A 20,969-nucleotide genomic window follows, 5' to 3' on the forward strand; every position below is an offset into this window, starting at 1 on the left:
TGAGGACAGGGTTTTCCATGAAGAATTACATAACATGGAACTAAGGTTCAGACACAGGGGTTACCATCCACAGGCCCTTAGCAAAGCCTGCAACAAGATCATGAAAATCAAACGCCCAACCTTACTCACTAATACTAAGAAGAACAACCCACGAGAACATATCTCCCTTGTTTTTCAACAGAGTGCATTGAGTTCTCAAATTCACAAAACTATACAAAAGCATTGGTCCATGTTATTGACAGATGAGATACTTAAAAATGGCCTGACTGACCAACCTAGTATTGTATACAAGAGGGGGTACCCGCCTTCGTGACCAACTGTGTCACAGCTTTCTGCCCCCTGAGAACACGGACACCTGGCTTCCTAAACCACCACCAGGCACATACAGATGCGGACATTGCAATATTTGTGAGTACATCAAAGACAAGACACTGAGATTCCAGTACAATACTCTGATCACACATGAATTAAAACATTTCATCAATTGCAACACAAGCTATGTTGTTTATTGTATTGTGTGTACATGTGGGCTAATCTATGTCGGAAGTACCATCAGACCATTGAAAGAACGAATTCAGGAACATCTTAGAGCCATACGTTCTTCTAACGTTAACTATCCTTTTGCGGTCCATTTTAATGAGACACATGGACAAAGGGAAATCTTAGACATTCATATACATGGGATTGATTCTCTTAGAAAGTTGCCTCGAGGAGGTAACCGTATTTTGGCCCTAAGACGCTTAGAGAGCAGGTGGATAATCAAGCTACGAGCGGTTGAACAGGGCCTGAACATCCATAAGGACCTCCATGTATTTCTCTAAGCACGCATCTGTATGTAAATCGTACTATTTTTTCATTATGCATCTATACCGTGCAATTAGGGTAGTTTTGCAATATACTTAAACAAATATGGGTGTTTTTCCTTTAAGATGTTTCCATATTTCTCATGTGATTTTGATTGCATAGCCATGCATGTATATGCCTGTGTATAACATGTTAAGATGTTGATTGTGGTGGGTTTTTGGTTGGTAACGTTTTATTTTATAATTGGCATATAGACTATATGTATCATCGTTATATTTGACGTTACTTTATATACACTCTGTCATGTGGGGAACCAGGACATCCCCGCGGATCTGCATTCATGATTGTTTGTATCATGACACCAGAGGAACTTTGTTAATTCGGTTTACTATTTTTTGCCTTTATAACTTTGTTCCACCCATAATCACAACGCGTTCTTATCTATTCTCCCACCAAGCATGTTTACGTCTCCTAACAACACTTTCCCCCTGTACTTCGTGCTGCCAATGCGAAAGTCTGTCAACTTCTGGGGCTCTTTGATTTACTTTACTCTGGTTCACTTTCTCACTCTCTGTGTGGACTGAACGCAGCCTTGTACTTCCGATTGCCACGGATACTCTCCAACATGGCGGCCAATTCTAACAGATAACAGGAACTCCCTTTCATTGTTATCCCCCCAGTCCTTTTTTCATTTCTAGAATTCACGCTTATTAACGAGGACTGTTTAGCGGCTTCACGCCATATGGTAAAACGGCAGCGCTATCAGACGCTGAAGTGGCAAGTACATACGCCGTCGTTACTCACTTCCCGCACTCTACGGTTAGAAACAGGTAGGGGATTATGTTCGTGTGCCGGTCTCCTAAACTTAGTTGAATATCGCTGTATTTGCTACAGTATAACGGGTTATTCGCACTTGGAGTCGGTTATTAATTTGTTTTGGCATGTTAGACTGCTACTTCATGGACTTGTTTTTGAGGGGTGTAAGGGACGGCGTATTTCAAAAGAGAAAGACGGTGAGGCTTTTCTCTCGTAGTTTATAGATATAGTAGCGCAGTTTTTCACTAACGAGAGATTCCTTAGTCATTAAGACCCACGGGGTGCCACCCGCAGACCTGTTTTTGTAACTGGGCGGTTTTCTTTGTAACTGGTTTGCCTCAAATAGACACTCCAGCCGGGATTTTGGAAGGGACTTGCCCTCGCTGCATGTTTTGGTGGATGCTTAGGTGGATAGTGCAATACGCAATGGGAATGCCTTTTGTTTTCTATTACGAAGTGGTTTTTTGGTCTACTACATCGGGTTTGTGTTGTGTATGATCAATATACACTTGATTCAGCATAGTTTTTATTCTTTGCCGTTCCGCTCTATTTCCACAGACAGGGTCTATTTAGACTTTTTCGTGTGTCTGCATGTCCCCTACTGGGGAGCATGCATTTTGGAATTTGAAGTCACTACGCATAAGGAACACCCGGTATTGATTTGGAAGGAACATGTTCCAGTACTTTGGATCTTTTTACTTTTGGTAGGTCCTCTAACTTTCACCTCCTTCGCCTCTCCGCTCTAAATATTTCAATGTTTGCTAAAAATATCTTATTTTTTTGCAAATTTTATACTAGTATCATTGAGGTCAACTCTAGAGTAAACACTGTCTTCTCTAATTTTTTACCTTGCCTAGTCAGAATTATTTCATCGTGTGGATGTCTAACTGAACACCATCAGCCACTCTTCTCTAAAAAGTGTATCTAGAGGTAAATTAAGAGTACAACGAACTTTGTTCGACAGTATCCTAAATCATCTATATTACTCGTTTTCTTCTGCCTTCTTCTTTCCCTTTTTTTCATCTATGTTTGCCTCTTTTTTTGTCTCTCACTCGTCCTATTATAAATAAATTTCTCTCCAGACACTTCTGTAGCGTTATCAAAACAATGGGTTCACTTAGGGTGATTATCTATCCCCCTTTTTGCATTCTCTTCTTTGCTCTCAAATGCATGCAAAGGAACAGTCCACAGGGTTTTTCTTCACTTATTATTATTTCTTCACGTTGGGGCATAATCACTTTGTTATTTTACACGTGCATGATCTGCACGTTTCAAAATTTAGCTACCAGAGGGTAGTGCCAATAATTGTAAATAGTTCCTATTTTGTTTCTGTCTGCAGCCTTGAAAAAGTCCGAGAGGACGAAACACGTGTTGGCTGTTTTGTTGCTCATCTATACCTGTTCATTCTGAGGAGTCAGTTTGTTATTGTAACCTGCTATACACTTTCTCATATGTGGACTCAAACATCTTTGAACTATGATTCAACGACCGATCATTGAGGATTAAACGTTTCCACACTAAGTCACCCGACTTTTGGACTCTTTTGTTTGGAGTGCCCTGGTTGCTCTTTTCTTAGATACTGGTATGTAATATAATGGTATGGTATGGAATGTGATTGAAGTGATACTGCCCTCCTCAGTTATAGGATGGGCCAGGACGTTGTGGGCTCATGAAGTTGGTAACCCTATAGCTTCATGAAGCAGATGTTTACATTGGTTCTTTTTTCTCCTGGCCAGTTGAACTGTGCATTTGTTGTAGCTCCTGGGCATCTTTCTCCAGTCAGCTGGCCCTTGTGCAAGCATTCTGGGATTAGAGCAGTGTCTCCAGATTCTTGTGTAGCTGGGTATAAACTCACAAGTCACAGTAGCCAGGTCTCAAAGAGGACACCAGAATGCAGAAAAGTAGCAAACACAGTGTTGCTCCTGGGCATCCACGTGACTACAGATACTGGCACTACTTATCCTAATGATCAAACAGGCATTCTCCCTAGAGGGACAGAAGTTAAAAGGTCTGTGGATGAAGGGAGCATTAACTACATCTTCTCCTTCGGAACGGCCTTGCACTTAATGTCCCCAACCATCAGAACAAGCTCTACTGGAAAAAAGAACACCTACAATAGACAGGCCAGTTTGTCTATTTCACTGGAAAAAACATTGACTAGTTGTGCTAAAACAAACCAGCCAGTGCAGCACAGCTTTTTGATGCCAAGCAGAGGACGTACTGGAGCCATTTGGGGGCACCACAACCTAGCCTCTGGTGAGGATCAGGACATACCTTGTGAGTAGTAAATACATCTCTCCTCATCCAAGAGTGTCACTTTAGATTCACCCAAGTTCACAGATCATCAAACTCATTTAGAACATTCCATTTATACCTTGAAACGCCAAAGATAATTTTCACCTGAGCACTGTCAGGCGGTTAGCTGAAGTATTCTCTGGGATGTCATTTGTGAAGGTATTGAACAGGAGATGTCCAATGCTTTTTCACTGTGGCACCTGTGCAAGAATGGATTGTGAAGCATTCTTATTGTGCAACAAATACTAGGTTTATGAAGTAGTGCCTTGAGCCAGATTATCTTGTGCATGAGTCATTTATTCCATAGTGTTTCCAAGTTTTTTGTTTTTGTTTAGGAAGACCACTCAAGTTGAGTTACTGATATTAAAGCTATGATGTTCTTTATTTCTGTTCTTCGAAACTGATTTGATGAGTGTTCATTCTTGGAAACTAAACTGTTGCTCTTAAATAGTCTTGTGCTGGAAGGTGGGCCAGCACTACCTTTTCTGGGAGCTTCCATAAGCTCTGCTCCAGCATTATGGAATGATATTCAGTGGTTGGTCTCAGTGCTTTAGGCATGCATGCCATTATGGGAGTGGGAGTGTAACGTTTATTCCTTACATTCCTTTTGCTTGAACCTGGTTATTGGAATATTGTATTATTGACCATTTAAAATGTGGGTGGCATGTAGGTCTTGTTAAGCAATATATTAAGAAAATGCGCTGTGAAATGCATTTTTTGTGTTATATTTGAGAGCTATTTCTGGAGGAGGGATAAGACCAATAAACCAGTCTCCCTTCAACAGTCTAAAATCTCCACATTGGTGTTTAGCACACTGCATTGCAGTACTTGAATTATTGTTGTCATTTATGTTTTTTGTGACTGGATCTGCTTTTGTCAGTCATTGACTCCTGGTGCCCCTTTGGTCTGTCCTAAAGCCGTTCCTGGTGTGCAATTCTAAGATGGTTCTCAATTTGGCCAATTTTTGAGAGGGGATGGAGCACTTGAATTCAGGACACGTGGTAAACGTCTCATTCAACTCAAGCACCCAGGATTGCAAGGAAAGAGGTTATAATTGTTTATATAGCAATCCCTAATGTACTGATCATGCGTTCCTTCGCACCGCATCTGTCTAAGGTCATCTGGTGAACACCCATTTCTCCTGTGCAGGCAGCACTGTGAAACCTGGGGCTGAAAGGTCCCCTGCACACACAGCACACTTCTGAATCCCTCCACTTCCCCTCTACACATCTTAGCTGCCTGTTTTCAAGTGAACACAAACACCGATAGGTAATGAAATGACACATGTGTCTTCAAAACACCTCCCTGGCCAACCTTCGGCCTCTCTACTGTAAAGAGATCCACCCTCGACCTCTTACCCCGCTTCTCCCTCCATAAGCACCCTCTAAACACACACATCATTCCATGATTTACCCCTCTTCTCCGTAAACAGTTTTTGCTTGCTTGCTCCTCTTTAGGCTCAGAATGAACTGATGGTGCAGAAAAAGGCCTGGCTGCAGTATGAAGTAGTGCACCGCATGCTGCAGGAGATTCTTCACGAATATTACTCGAAGAAAGAGGAGAAACGTGAGGGTAAAAATGTCCCCTACAAGGAAGAGAAGATGCAGGTATGGATAAATGGGGGTGGGGCTTCAGAAAGGTGCATCAGTGGGCTGCATGATGGGTAGCGAGGAGACCTGCAGGGTGATGATCAAAGAGCTGAAGTCTGCAGACCACTATGAACAGAGTGTTGAAGTCTGTGTGTATCTGGGAGGGAAGACAGTGTGCTGTATTATAAGGAAGGATGGGCTTGGTACAAACAGTGGTTCAAGTAAGTAAGCAAGAAGGGCTAGTGCAGTAGGATATGTAGTTGTTTAGGAGGGAGGAATGTAGGAACAGGAATACCTGGATAAAGGTACTGCAGAACGGGTGAGTAATATTGATGAATGTATTGGTAAGAATAGCCCAGTGATGTTGCATTGCTACAGATGGTAAAAGATGGATGACCGCAGCACAATAAGGTTCAAAAGTGAAGATGGATTTGGTGGGGAGGGTTGGGCTGCATGAAGTTAAAAAGTGGTGTTTGCTGAAAATTAATGAGGGAAGGATTCTTGATAAGAAGATAACGAGGTAGAGCAGCTGGCCAGTGTGGAGACCGCAATGCAGCTTGGTGAGCCAGAAAGACTGCAGGAACCTGGAGATTGAGGCTACAGGGGAGGAAGCCTAGGCTGGCTACTGGAGAGAAGGGTAAGGCGAGAGGGCTGCAAGACAGTAAAGGGAGGAGCTCTAAAGGATTGTGAGGTTTTCAGATAAGAGGAGGAGAGCACTGGGGCTCCTTTCTACATCCTACTGAGATTTCCTCATTGGGTTTGTTATCATTCTGTCTAACCAGTATTTGAATGCCAAACTAAGTTGATCACCTTTTGTGCCCCCCTCAGCTCTATGAGACCCTGTCCCAAGTCCTGCTAGTGATGGAATGCACTAGAATCTTGGACCCCAGCACAGATCCAAACCAGGTTATGTCTCCTCTGCTGGGCCTAGAGAAGAAGGATCTCCTGGAATTTCTTCCTTCAAAACGGGTAATCCATTCCATGCCATTAGTAACATGAGCACCAAACTTACCACAAAAAACACACACATACAATGGCAAATCTTAATACTTCCAATGCCCCTCCAACATGTATGGGTTATTGCATAATTTTGTAGGGAGGCATTCTACAATTGTATGCATTAATGTATTTTACTTATAATGTTAATGTGTGTAAACTGTTGGAGGTGTGTGTATTTTACTCTCTGAGGTCACGGGAATGTAAGCATTCTGGCAGTATCTGCAGCTTCAAGGATAGCTGCACTCGCAGACGCTTGAACCTGAAAAATAATGGATCAGTTTTGGCACTAAGTGTTAGTCCTATCTTCTTAAGACACCGCTTGACAATGCTTTGCCCTATGGTACATGAGGATCCTTGGCATCTGCAAGCATCCATTATCACTCATGACAGTCTGACACACTGACCAGAACTTTGATCAATTTGAGAGGCACCCTTGGCAGGGTGATACTGTGAGTAAACTATGAGCAGCATCCTGGAACACTTGTGCAGTGTTTTTCATATGCGAGACCAATCCCTATATTTTTTAAGCAACCTCCTGGTATGTTGGCAGTAAACCTGCATATACGAGTGCCAATGCTGATGCTATATTTTCTGGCACAGACATTTTGATGCTGTACTATAATAAGCAATACATACCGACATTTCATTTATAATAATTTCTCCTGAAATGTGATTTTTAAATAGGGTAGAGAATCTATTTCCACTGGGGCACACTATAGGAGAGAAGCACCCCTGTTCTTATGGCAAAAAGACAATTTCCTTCTGTGCATCCATTATTTTATACACCAGTGCACAATTTGTATAGAGTCGTATCTTTGGTTTTGTGGAGCGAAATGTTGATTCAATAGCTTGAAGCGAAGCACTGATTATTTTTTTAGTCCTTTTTTAACTTTAAGAAATGCTGTAAACATTTGGCTTTTTAGAAAATAAATTTAGAAAATTGTCCTAAACTTTGCACCTTTATCCCCATATTCTGCAGAGCCGTTTTCAGTGATTACTCCCGCTCCCCTCACCTTCCCACACACTACCATCCCTCTATTCTCTGGAGCATTGACATCATTTACTGCAGGTGCTTGGTACAAAATGGAGTTAGTATAAACATATGTAGGTCTTTCTAGGTTCACAATCCTTAAACTGACATTTTGACTTCACCTAATCTTAACTAAGCTTACCGTAATTTCAACCTCCACACAATGCCAACTAAACCTAAAACTCAACTATACTTCAGCCTTAAATACACTACCTGCCTTCCCTCTCCCTCACTCCAACTACACTTCCTCCCCTCATTTGCTTCTCTATTAATGTTTTCAGATTTTAGCTGCTCTGTCAGCGGGGTGCTGTACGATTAAACTCATTGTCCTGGTTCCATATTTCAGTTGTCAAAAATATTCCGCACAGGCCTCCTACTTCCTGCTTGCTACCATCTGCTTTTGATGTATGAAATTTGATTGGTATGTTTTGGAAGTGGGGGGGAAGAGTAGATGTCGGCATTTAAAACAGCAGTCAGCATTATGGTGTGTCATTTCCAGTTGCGACTTGCTTCGTTCTAAAGTAGCGGGGCATGTGCGGCGCACACGGGAGGACAGGGGATCAGAGGGGGACCTAATATTTAATTAAATAAATAAATAAAAAACACACACACCTTTTTGATGGCATCCCATGCTGCACTCTTCTTTCCTGCTAGCTGCACGCAGACACAGGCTCCTAGCCTGTGCTGCGGCCAAACATGACGCTGCTCAGAGCATCGTCAGGATTGGCTGGGAGCATCCCGGCCTGGCACTCCAAGGCAGACTGGGAGCCTGTGCAGGCTTTCTCCAGCCCATCAACTATGTTGTTGGGCTGGAGAGAGCCTACTACGCATGTGTGTTCGGCCGACCCGAGACGGCAAGACTGCATTCCGCATTCCACTTGTACCTCCCCCTTATTATGTTTTTGCACTATTCCTTATACCTCCTGAGCCCCCACCATTGGCAGTCAATGCTTCATTCATAAATATCTGTTCTGCAACTGATGAACCCAACACAGTAGGTAGTTTCCAGCACAGGACATTCCAAATGTGTTATTCTGATCAGAAAGCATTAATCCATAGGTTGTCTGCTGTTAGGGATACAGTATAGAAAGGGTTCTGCTTAAAGTTGCAGCAATACCCTAGCTGGGACATTGAGAATGAGACACATTATTCCAAGGCAATAACACAGCACCTCGGACGAAGCCTTACCATTGGTGTGTTTGTACTGTAATTTTGTAAAGCATCCACACTTTTCCGCAGATACTTCTTTCTCCTTCACCCCAGTATTCCTTTGATCTCTCTGCTACTGTGTCATACTGCTTGCCTAGTTTTCATCACCCAGTACGAGAAATCTAAGCTGCTCGAGCACATGAGAGTACGGCACTGCTGTGCATTGTTGTAATAGTGCTGTATGTAAGGAAAGAACGTTCTGCTCTTACCTCTGTTGTGCCTGTTCTGTGTATTTAAACAAAGTTTGCATTGCTTCTACACATGCGTTACCTAGCGTATGTGTGTGGGAAAGTGCATTCCAGCTGCCTGTGATGTACTTGCTTCTCTGTGCCAGAGAAACGTGCACAGTGTGTGTCACTTATTAACAAGCTAAACTGCAGCACCTCAGTTTGTCTCTAAGCTGGAACCTCTAGTCTGTGAGTGCAAGTAGAAGTGCAGGCCTGCTGCTGCAGCAAACTCCACCATTCTGATAAATGAGGAATAGGTCGTGAGTGGTGCAAGAAAAACCAGCGCAGGATACATGTAACATCCATCTTCAGGGAGAAAGAGAAAAAATATGAATGTGGGTCATAGAAATATAGACATTGTTTTGTTTTAGCCGTAACATGAAATTCAAATAGGGCATGAGACAGTGGAAACAGACCCTGCAGGCTGCTATCCAACAGGCAGGCTGCAAGGGTGGGTGAAAATGCAAGTAAATAGATCAAAGAAAGGGTGGGTGCTGAGAATTTATTTTGCCAAAGAATGTTTACAGAACATCTTACAGCAAAGCAGTGACCGTGTTTGATCACCTTTACAGTCTTAAATGTACTCTAGAGCAGGCTCTGTATTCATAGCGAGCTACCGAACCTGGCTACTGAAGAAACCTACCTTGCAGCATTCAGCCACAGTCCCTAAACAATGCAGGAATGTGCAGTAGCATAATATTGAAAGACTGCAAGAGAAAGATGTTCTTTTTCTCCAACACTAGCTGAAACACTTTGGCACTGAAGTAGCATTCTCAGCGCCAAATGCATCAGCTATGCACTGCGAGAAAATGCACTGCCTTGAGTTGCTGTACAGTGCCTGTACTTTGCACAAGCCTGTCCTGCCTTTATCACAGCTGAGGCGCCTGTGCTTCGCTGGATAATTCCCTGCTTTCAACCCCCGCTGAGGCATGTATGTGCTTCATGACCCTGCTATGCAGCAGCGGTGCATTTCATAGACATGCCTGGACAGTCTTCACTCTCCAAAGCTACAGCACTCACTTTAATCCAGGTTGTAACTCTACTTGTGCTACTATAGGTGATGCACTGCTCTCCTTTAACATTTACATTACCTGTATGTGCTGTGCAGGAGGAGCATTTCACTCATTAAACTACAAACGCTAAGCCCTTGGGTTCACCCTGTCGGTTATAACCATAGATGCACTCCCTGGAAGCCTACTTGTGTCTGCACCAGTCTGTGCATACTGATAAGGGAAAGGATAAGACTTCTAGACCTTCAGTAACAAGCATCATCCTACTTGCTCAAACCAGTCACCCTGCATCCCCACTCACTGTCTTACCCTCTGTCACTTTCATCTTGAGTGTCGCCCACTCTTTTGTTCTGTTCACGCTCCCCTCATGGTTCTATTATATATTTGTTTTCTCAAGACAAGTTACTAACTTACTTTGTCACTGCCAAGCACATCTAGACCTTGAATCCTGGACCATATAGGAATGTGCGCAGCTTCATTGACCTGCTAGTGTTAATGGTGGTGGAAACTATTCTGTGTGGATAAAAGAAACTCCTGGCTCGAATTCCTCTCTTAGACACCAAGACCCTGCATGAGCTTACACCTTTGATGCTCAATGCTTATGATAAGAATTCAGATTTAGGAGGACTTCAAAAAATATGGACTGATAAGGCACCGGTAGGTAAGGATCTGCAGTTTTAAAGTTACCTCAGAATGGCCAGACAGACGGTTGTCCTTTTTCTTTTTGGATCTGGATACTCAGAAAAATATTCTGAGATTCCTCTAGTAAGATGCAATATTGTGTTTGCTGAATGAGTTAGGCCATAATCGAGATCTAGGATTATATTTAATTTTTCCGTTTTCTTTCACAGCATGAGGAACTATTATCTCTAGCTTAGCTGCCTTGTTACCAATACACCTGTGTGTGTGTTATTAAATGAAAACCTGACTGTGACGCGGTGTCTACCAGGGCACATAATAAGAGCAAATGGTTAAAGTTTTGAAATGGGATGTGGTAAAGCGCATCAGAGTGAATCTTATATTTCTCAGCTGGCTAGGTAAGGATTTTGTTGAGTCTAGCTGTGATAGTTGCCTAAAGGAGCTAGGTTTCTCTGTATATTGGTTTTGAGTCTCTCACTCTCCTTTTTGGTCTTGCTTCATTTCTTTTTTCACCTCACTAACCCCATTATTATTGGGTCTGCAATCCCACTCCTATTCCTCCCCCCCTCCCCCCCCCCAAAATGGCTCCCTTTCTCGCTAGCTTTTCCTCTCACCATCCATGTGTTTGCCGTTTTTTTCATTCTAAGCCCCAATATTTTGCTGTGATGTTTCAGCTGCAGTCAGGTTAAAATCTAATGCAATAGTGTGTGCCCCCTTTGCTTTTCCTCCTCAACAGGATGTACAGCATATGAGGGAGAAACTTCAGAAGGAACTTGAGGCTAGACTTGAGGAAAAGTGCATCTCTCTGTTGACCTTCCACCAACCAGAGACAGGTGAGTGCTTGTAGTTATGAAGACATCTGCTGGCAAGAATAGCTTGAATGCTACTCTGGCATTCATGCTGAAGCCCACTGTTGGCTACTGTCTGAACTCTTTCACTCTCTCCATAAGATAAAAACTGTGATCTGCTGAAGTCCATGAAATCCCTTCAATTGGTGGTGAACCTGCAAGATGACAAGAGAAGACTACAGAGCGAGTCTGAGAAGTGCAAAGCGAATGCAGTAACGCTTGAAAAGCAGAAGATGGCTTTTCCTCCGGTAATGGGCACGGGCCTCCTTGTTCAGCATAAGCAAAATTGATTTAATCTGTCTGACTTGTGTGGGACAGGGACATCAGAGGTCATTTCTAGGAGTTTATCCCTTTGATCTCCCAATCCTACTTTGTATTTGGAGCAGTAGCACTGGCTCTTGGTGAATATATTCTTCCAGACCTGAGGTGTTATTTCCAATGTACCAGTCACAGAATTGAGTAAGGAGAGTCATACTGGGTTCATTCCACACATCTTATTCTCTGTTGCATGCAATCAGTATTGTTGTTCATGGTTTTTGCAGAGCGGTGGAGCTAGCCGCAGTAAGAGCAGCGCGTGGCCAGAAGGCCAAAAGCTGCTAGCCACAAAGCCACTGGTGCCATCTTTTCCCCCTCTCACTTCTACCGGCATACTCGTGGAAACTACTTATGTGGCAATAGCAGGCTCTAGGTCTGGCGTTAACCCCGGGGAAACAAGTCAAGCGTGTTGAATGTAGTCAGCCACCACAGAGAGAGAGGCCGGCGGCCTTGCGGAAGCGGCTCAGCTAGGTGGCTTGCAGGGCTGTCTGGAGAGCTCCCTCTTGACCCCTAGCCTCCCTCTTCCTTGGAATCCTCCTTGCACCCTCCTGGAGTCCTCCTGACGCCTGCTGGCGGCAGGGGAGACAGCAGCCCATTAGGTCCAGCTCTTCAAAGCACCTGGAAACAGGAAACAGCTGTCTAGTCGCCAAACACATTGTATATTTATTTTAAAAATAACCTGACATAACCTTCATTACTGCTGCAAAGGATTCATCTCTGGGAGGTAGATACAGTCCTTATGTAGTGGTACATCAGCTGATACAAATGTACATTTAAACCCTCTGCACAGCCCTCACTCTCCTAGCGCTCCTAAATTACCTCCCCCCTCTCCTGCTGCCATCAATCACAGCTTAAACATACTTAATCTTTTGTGCCCATGGTGGCAGGAAGGCAGAGCCCACGAATGGAACTTCTGACACGAAAACTTTAGTGCCGCTTTCAACCGACTGCACTTAATTTGAGCCCGGCAGACTAACTAAAGCAAGGTCACTTACATAAACCCCAAAAAGATCGCAATTTAAAGCCTTGCTGCTCTCACTCCCCCCTGGGTATTCGTGTGCAAACTACAAACTTCACAAAACTGACTAGAATGAGAACCCGCACCTACTTTTTGTTAATGTCTCATGACAGAGCACAAAACATGTTAAAGAAAAAGAAATTAAGAAACAAACAACCTTCTATCCTTAACATAAGGAAAAACAGTAACAAAAAAAATATCAACCACTGACCACAATGTAAATCTGGAGAGGGAAGCTCAAGACCAAATAGAAGGCAAAGCAGTGGACTTGATGACTGAACAGAGCCCAGTCAAAACGGAAAAACAATATGAACAGCTGGAGACCATTAAAAATGTCAGCAGCCTCGAGCCCTCCTCCTCCACTGCACCTAAAGCTGAGGGTACCCTCTGTCACCAGTTGTCAAGCTAATAAAGCACTCGGGGCAAAAGTACGCCTCTTTTGCACCAGTCGATCAATGTGCTGTGGACCTACAGCACAAACGTACCCCCCAAGCAAATCAACTAAATGATAACCTGCCACACATGAGAGCCTCTCATCTCACTCCTCATGCCCGGATTAACACCCACAGTCATCACATCATATTGGAGCAAGAGAAGCATGCGCTGCTCATAGCCACCGCATCAGCCCACATGAGGAGCAAAATAAAAGCTCAGGAAGCACAGGTAACGGTAGAAGAGGGGCCAACCGGCACAGAAAGTCACTCAGTCCGGCCAAACAAGTCACCTGACCATGCCAGAACTCCTGAGAACTATAAGTAAAAGCCTGGCCTCTGATGAACAAAGTGAGTCTGAGGCACAGAGTCAAAAAGAGATGATGAATAGTAATGGAGATATGTGAACGCTGCTTCAATCTGGTCCAACCACACCTGAACTTCTGAGATCTACATACAGAATCCTGGCCTCTGATGAACAAAGGCGCATGGTCAAAATGAGAAAAAGAACGTTAATTATTCAGACTGGAGCAGCTTCTACAGACGCCTGACCGCAATAACTGCAACAACTATGAACACCGACAAAATGGATATACAGATATCAGTTCTGCAAACACTGGCATCATACACAATGACAAATTACGCTAACTTGCAAAAATTAAACTCCACGATAAAAAGAGCATAAAACTTAGCAAACTAAGGAGTATAGTACTGTAGCTGCAGTCCGGCCGTAGAAAAACTATCAGAGCTACCTGATCCATCAATCAGGATTTATAAAACGCAGCTTATTACCCGATGGGGTATTCAGACACTTGCAGGTCCTGAAAGCTTATCCGAATAGCCAGGGCTTGAGGGCCATTCAGAATTCCAGAAGTGAAGTGATCGTCTGGAGGTGCATGAGCAGGCTGTTCCCTGTTTTTGCTGCAATGTGAGAGAAAGAGCATCCTCCACTTCTGCTTCGGTAGATGTGGGGATTATGGGCAAGTGAAAGGGAGGCAGAGCGTAGTCTTCTCAACGGTTGGTGGAAGTTCAGGTGGTGGTTAATGTAGGTGGGTCTTTGATTTTGTAGAGCCTTGTTTGCATGGGTCAGCAGTTTTAAATTTGACATATCTTCTGTAGGGGAGCCAGTGGAGTTGCCTGAGGTTGGGTGTGATATGGGTTCATAGGGGAAGACGGAGAGGATGAGTGTAGCTATGGCGTTCTGTATGGTCTGTAGGAAGTGTGCGGTGATTCCTATGTAAAGGACGTTACTGTAGTCCAGTTGGCTGGTGATGAGGACCTGTGATACGGTGTGTCTCGTGTGTAGGGGTAGCCACTTGGAGATCTTACACAGAATGTGCAAAGTGAGGAAGCAGGCGTAGGAGACTGTGTTGATCTGTGATTTAATGGTGAGCTTGGTAATGATGATTCCTAGGTTTCTGGGATGTTCAGAGGGAGTGGGTGCGGGTCCTAGGTCTGATGGCCACCGGGAGTCATTCAGTGTGTTGCTGCTGTTGCCAAACATCAGCACTTCCGTTTTGTCTGTTTTCTACTGCAGGCAGTTCTTCATCCACGCAGCATCGCTTGTCATGCATCTGCGGAAGTTGGTTCTGGTAGTGGAGGGGTCGTCTGTAAGTGAGAGGATGAGTTGGGTGTAGTCTGCATAGGAAATTATGTTGAGAAAGTGGGATCTGACTATGTTGGCCAGCAGGGTCATATATGTGTTGAAGAGCCTGGGGCTGAGGGATGCTGCTGATCTTCTTGGGTTTGGGTTTGGAGGTGAAAGGTGGGAGGTGGGAGGTGGATCCTCTGGGTTCTTTTGATGAGGAAGGAGATAACCCATCTGAATGTGTCCCCTTGGATGCTGATGTGTTGAAGGCTGCCGAGAGGTCAAGGAGGGTCAAAGCTGATGTTTCTCCTCTGTTGAGGAGAGTTCTGATGTTGTCAGGGCTGTGATAAGGGCAATTTTGATACTGTGATTGCTGCGGAAGCCAGATTGGGAGGCGCTGAGTAGCTGGTCCTGCTCCAGGTATGTCATGAGTTGTTTGTTGATGATTTTTGTTCCAGAACTTTTGCTGGGAATGGGAGCAGGGAGATTGGCTGGTGGTTTTTGGGTTTGCTAGGACCCATGGAGGGTTTTTTAAGTAGTGGTTTGACTTTGGCGTGTTTCCAGACGTCTGGAAATGTTGCGGTGGTGATAGAGGTGTTGAGCAAGGTGATGAGTTCCTGACTGATCCTTTGATTTCTAAGGTTGAAGATGTGATCCAGGCGGTAAAGTTTTTCACTCCCTGTTCAAGGCTGGTGGTGGTAGCGGGGTTGGCAGCGTTGAGGGCGTCCGCCCAGCTGGTCTCTGAGATTGTGTTCCACCTCTTTTGGGAGGGTGCTGGTCATCTTGGGGGTGGAGGTGCGGGGGCTGGAGATGCCAAAATGGATGATGGAGTGATTAGTCTATCTTAGTCCTGTGACATGGCTGTATTTGGCGCTGTTGCTGGAGGTGAAAATGGGGTGCAGCATGTGTCCTGTGTGTGTGTGTAGGGTTTTGTGCGATCTGGGTCAATCTGAGGCTGCTCATACTGTCGAGGAGGTGTGCAGTGTTGTAGTCATTAAGGTAATCGATGGAGAAATTTAGGTCGCCAAGGAAGATGTAGTAATTGGAATCTAAGACTAAGGGTGCAATGAAGTCTGCTATGGTATTGCTGGAGTGCGGGCCTAGGGGTTGGTATGCTAGGGTGCCTCAAATGGTTGTTTTGTCATCCGTGTGGAGCCCGAAGTTGAGGTGTTCCGTGGGGGTGGTGGTGTTGTCGGTGGGGCTCTGTATGGTCTCTTTGTGTATGATTGCTGTTCCTCCTCCCGGCTTGTCGGTGCAGTTCTGGTGAGTGATTTTATATCCGTCAGGAATCTCTGTGGCAATGACTGGGGCGGATGTGTGGTTGAGCCAGGTCTCGGTGAGGAAGATGCTGTTGGGTGCGAGTGTTGCGATGAGGTCCCATAATTCAGTAAGTGTGTGTTGAGAAGAGTGCATGGGAGTTTGTGTTTTTGTTCAGGTGGTGTCTGTGGTATGTTCTGGGTGGGGCAGGTTGGTGGGCTGGTGTGTGTGCTGTGACAAGTGAAGTGGCAGTGGGTGTAGGTCAAAGGTCCTAGCGCTGAGTATGAGTCAGCGTGGTGGCAGTGTTTGGTGTGGCGTCAAGTGTGTAGAGTTTTGCGATAGTGTATCTTCGTGGGGGAGGGATGACCTGATGTCATGAAAGACATGATAGTGGAAATAAAAACACTAGTCTGTGCACTGGGCAAACAAGATCCCACTCAAAATGCTGGGCATTCTCAACAAGTTGAGAATGAAGTCCTCAAAGACAAACCACAACCAGCTAGAGGATGAGAAAGTCCCTCCCCTTACGCCTGAAAAGGTCAGAAAGGCAAGCATGCACAGGAGAAGTAGGCCTAAAAGACAGTGCAGGACCAGCAGCCAATCCACTTCAAAATAACTTGGCCTCAAATTCAAAGGAAAATGTCTCAGTACATTGTGACCCTCCCTCAGGAGAACATAACTATGGAGAATCACTTTGAAGCCGTATTCTCAAGGGATGATGAAAAAAGACTGAAAAAAATGTAAACAAAAATCCTCAAGACCGCACAAGTACAAGAAAACAAACAATCTAGAAGGCGTGCAAGTCTACCATCTCTTTAGACACCCTCAAAATGCCAAGGTTGATGCCCGCTCACCGGAGCAACAGGGGACACTCTCACAATACCTCATGCAGAATAACACAGACAACGGCTTGACCAACTAAGTGTTAAACTCTCCTAAACAAGAGCCTTAGAGCACTGGGCCAAAGGAAGTCAGGAGTATGCACTAACTTAGATCTAAATTTGCAAGCATTTAACAAACAACGCACTCCAAAACAACAGAAGGGTTTCCCACGACTACACCAAAAGAGCACACAACCTCCCTCTGCAATGCATGGGGAAGCAATCTAACGACCTGCTAGATCCGTTGACTCCTGACCCCAGCCAAGCTGGAAGTGTAGCCCCCGAGTGAGACGAGAGTACTCAGGTAAGCATGACTGCTACCTCATCTTTAACAGTTTTAGACCGGCCCACACTTCTTGACAGTAATTTAATGAGCCAAAGGGATCCAAGGAGAAGCGACCATAGCATGCAAGCAGGCTTTGAGGAGACCCAACATGAGGGAAAAATCCAACACCTGCAACATCAAAATGCTTATGCATGCCCTAAAATAATAGATCAACCCAGCGCAACTCCCAACAAATAGTGTACTTCAGGCAGTCCTCACCAGTCCTTTTAAAGGTGGACCTAGAGAGGCACTTCGCTCAAGTACGAAAGCCAAATTGGCCACACACCGTTAATCCTTTGGTCTCCAGCAATGCTCAAGGGCAACGCAGCACAAATGCCAAGACAAGTATACTGCCCGCTTCACTGGCCACTTTAATTTTTTGCCCTACTTACAGCTCCAGAGGCCCCTGGGACATTTTAAACAGGTCAAACATACTCAATCTGTTCTTCCCTTCCAGGCCTTGACAAACTAAATAGCAAGGACTTAAGACTATGAAGCTTTTTTGCCAGACGGACCAGCGGGTAACAGGGAATCTGCCGAAACACACTTCCACAACAAAAAATTATGGGTCATGTACTTAGGCACAGCTCCCTGCTGGAAGAGTGGGGGATGAATCTTTTGCACTAGTTCTCACTGTTTGGCTGGTTCTTATGAGACTAAGGGTCCCGGGTACATGTAGTTGGCCTCTCCGATAAGAAGTGAGGATATTTCTCTGAAGCTGGGGAGTGCAAGTGTTTCTTGCGAATTGCAGCAAACAATACAAAATGACTGTCAACGAAACATGGAAATAGACGTGCTGGTTTAACATCACCAGGTAATACGAACCTTGACTGGATCACAGCTGCCCTCCACAAATGCACTCATGCAGCAACAAGAGACTCAGACACACCCCCTAAGAGCAGGATTGTGTTGACCTGCTGGAACAACTCCGGTGCAGCCAAAATTGCAATAGACCCCAAGCTAGAAACCTATTTACGCACATTGGGCATAATGTCTCCAGGAGACTCTGAGCCTTGGAGGAACACCTCTTATGGGATGTGCACAATTCCACAAACCTGCAGTAAAAAGCTGCGGCAAAGGCTGGTTAAGCATATATGTGACCCTCAACAAAGCTATAAATTTAACTGAGCAGGAAATACATTCTCCTTTTATACAGGCATTGCTAATTACAATTGACAATCTGAGATTCAGAAAACTACAGCCTTGATAGTGAACCTCTTTTTGAACCCAAAGGGTGCCGGTAGCACTTTGAAACAAGCACTGCTCGAACTAAATAGCTGTTATTCGTGTGCAGAATGGATAGTGAGCAGCAACTTCAATCTGAATCTTGCTAACCACCATAAGAGCAGTATGGAAGCCCACGCCATGAATGCAAGATGGAACATACCTGCGCAGGCCTCAAAATATGCAATTCTTGATAGATCTGATCACCAGCTGCGGTCATCAATCGAAGCAGTGGGACTTGGAGCACTAAATGGAAGGTTTGTTACAGACTGTCCAATGGCAGCAACTCCGAAATCCAATTCAGCAGTCAGTACTGGATTACGTATTTGCCTCTTTTCACCTGTTCCACAGGATCACAATGTTTACAGCACAAGACTGCCGAGAAAGCGCCCATCAAGCTCTAATGGTAGAGTTTACAAACAGCAAACAAGTCGCCCAGAGGGGCAATACAGGCTTTCAAGTCCCAGAAGCAACTTGGAATTAGATAAGATGGATGGAAGTCGCCCAAGAAAAATATGAGCGGTGGAAAAAGGCCAATCCGCAGAGCATGTGGGATCCGCTGACTACACTGGCTGCCTAGGAAACTTAGTAAATTAAAAAAAATAAACTTCCTCAGTGGAAGCACAAGGCAACGTTTGCCTCACCAACGTTCGGCCAAAAACAGGTGGTACAACAGTGCTCTTAAACATCAGAGGCAGGCATTGAAAACAGTGAAGGCAATGCAACATTTCCAAGTACCCGGATCTCAATTGCCCACTTTCACAGATCTTAGGAAGGAGTATAAGAAAGAAATTTGGGAGGCAAGGTGTGCCAGAAACCAACAAGACTGGTTTTAAATTCTACAAGCCTGCAAATCAAAGAACAAAGCCCTGTGGGCCTTGATTAACTAGTAAGAGTATGGTCTCACCTGCGTTGCTGGCATTAACGTTCCACTACAATCCTGGCTTGCTCATATTGGGACTCTACTGCAGTGAAGATCATACACCGCGACTTGCAATCAACAAGAGCGATGCGATACTCATTCCTTTCCCCTGTGCAATTATGGAAGCACAAATAAAGAAAATTGAGGGAAATGTGGTGCAACCTTCAATCTACAAGCATGACTCAGTCTTGTGGAGCAAACTTTTTAATTATTGCCTCCTACAGAATTCCGTACCAGATTCTTGGAGGGTGCAAGTCTTCACCTAATTTACAAAAAAGGTCCTTACTCAGCCCTGGACAGCTAATGCATGATTGTGCTACTAGATACTGATGCAAAGATATTTGCTGGCACCTTACTGCAGGAATTGGAAAATTGGGAGGAAGAAACGCGCTGGCTCTCATGCAACCAAACAGGCTTTCGCCGCAAGTAGAGTATGACAGATAATCTTGTTGTCCTTTGCGTGGTAACAGAGAAACAAATTCAGAAAAAGGCAACTTCTTTATAGGTGCTTTGACTTTTCAAAAGCCTATGAACATGTCAACAGGAATTTGCTGTGGCATAAATTGGCGTCATAGAATATCCCAGCTAATCTCCTGCAAGCATTACAGCTTTTGTACTCTTTTTAAACCTGGGTAAAGATTAGCCTGTGCACAAATAAGGGTGTAACATGTCCAGCCTCAGCAAGACGCGGCCTAAAACAAGGTTGTGTACCTGACCCAACATTGTTCAATGTCCTCATTTCAGATCTGAGTAAAGCACAGGATGAGGCACATTCACATCCCCCAAAATTGGGACAACTGCTGACGACACTCCAGTACGCAGATGATATAGTCTTCATGAATCTAACCCCTATTGGCCTGCAAAACGTGCTGAACACACTGGCCGTCTATTGTGCAACTAACCGGATGACAGTTAACTTAGAGAAAACCAAGATAGTCCTTGGAAATGGCCATCAAAAGAAGGGTAAATGGCACCTGGGAGGCAATCCAGTAGAAAAGAGTTCAAGCTATAAATACCTGGGGATCTGGCTCCATGAGCGCCACTCTCCCAGGCTCCATCTAAATACACTAAAGCCTCGCCTCACTCATCACTGCCTTTTAAAAACTGCATAAAATATTCCTCACGCCAACTTTGAAACCAATCCTGACAGCAATTAAAGCAAAATGAATCCCAATACTAGCCTACGGATCAATAGCCTTCCTGGGAAAGCTAAGCCTATTTTTGAACAATGCCCAGAGCAAAGGCTTCTGCCTCGTATTCCACTGCCCCGAGAAAATGTCTCCTGTGCAAATTTGCTTAGATTTTGGGCTACAAGAGCAAGGGCTAGTACAGCAAAGCTCCCTTGTCAAGTACCTGTCATCTTTAAGAATGGGCCTCCCGAATACACTAAAAGCACTAAATTGGAAAGAAATTTTGGACAGCAGTCATACGAACTGCTAGGTGAACATGAGAAGTGAGGCCTTGGAAGTGCTGGACGCGCAATATTTTTGGGAAGCACACCTACCTCATAACGCTTTTAAACTTGCATTGAACAAACATACA

The 20,969-nt window shown here is 44.5% G+C and overlaps 1 protein-coding gene across 2 annotated transcripts in view; it reads left to right on the forward strand.

Moving 5' to 3' along the window:
* The window catches only part of LOC138299719 (HAUS augmin-like complex subunit 4), a 192,590-nt gene that overhangs the window by 80,208 nt on the left and 91,413 nt on the right, over nt 1-20,969 (forward strand). For both annotated transcript variants that reach the window (XM_069238234.1, XM_069238233.1), the window contains 4 exons: nt 5,373-5,522; nt 6,333-6,473; nt 11,355-11,451; nt 11,569-11,714. In XM_069238234.1, coding sequence (XP_069094335.1) covers nt 5,373-5,522; nt 6,333-6,473; nt 11,355-11,451; nt 11,569-11,714 — 534 coding nt within the window. The remainder of the gene's footprint in view (nt 1-5,372; nt 5,523-6,332; nt 6,474-11,354; nt 11,452-11,568; nt 11,715-20,969) is intronic.

This window comes from Pleurodeles waltl, chromosome 6 (assembly GCF_031143425.1).
Source record: "Pleurodeles waltl isolate 20211129_DDA chromosome 6, aPleWal1.hap1.20221129, whole genome shotgun sequence".
NCBI classification, from domain to species: domain Eukaryota; kingdom Metazoa; phylum Chordata; class Amphibia; order Caudata; family Salamandridae; genus Pleurodeles; species Pleurodeles waltl.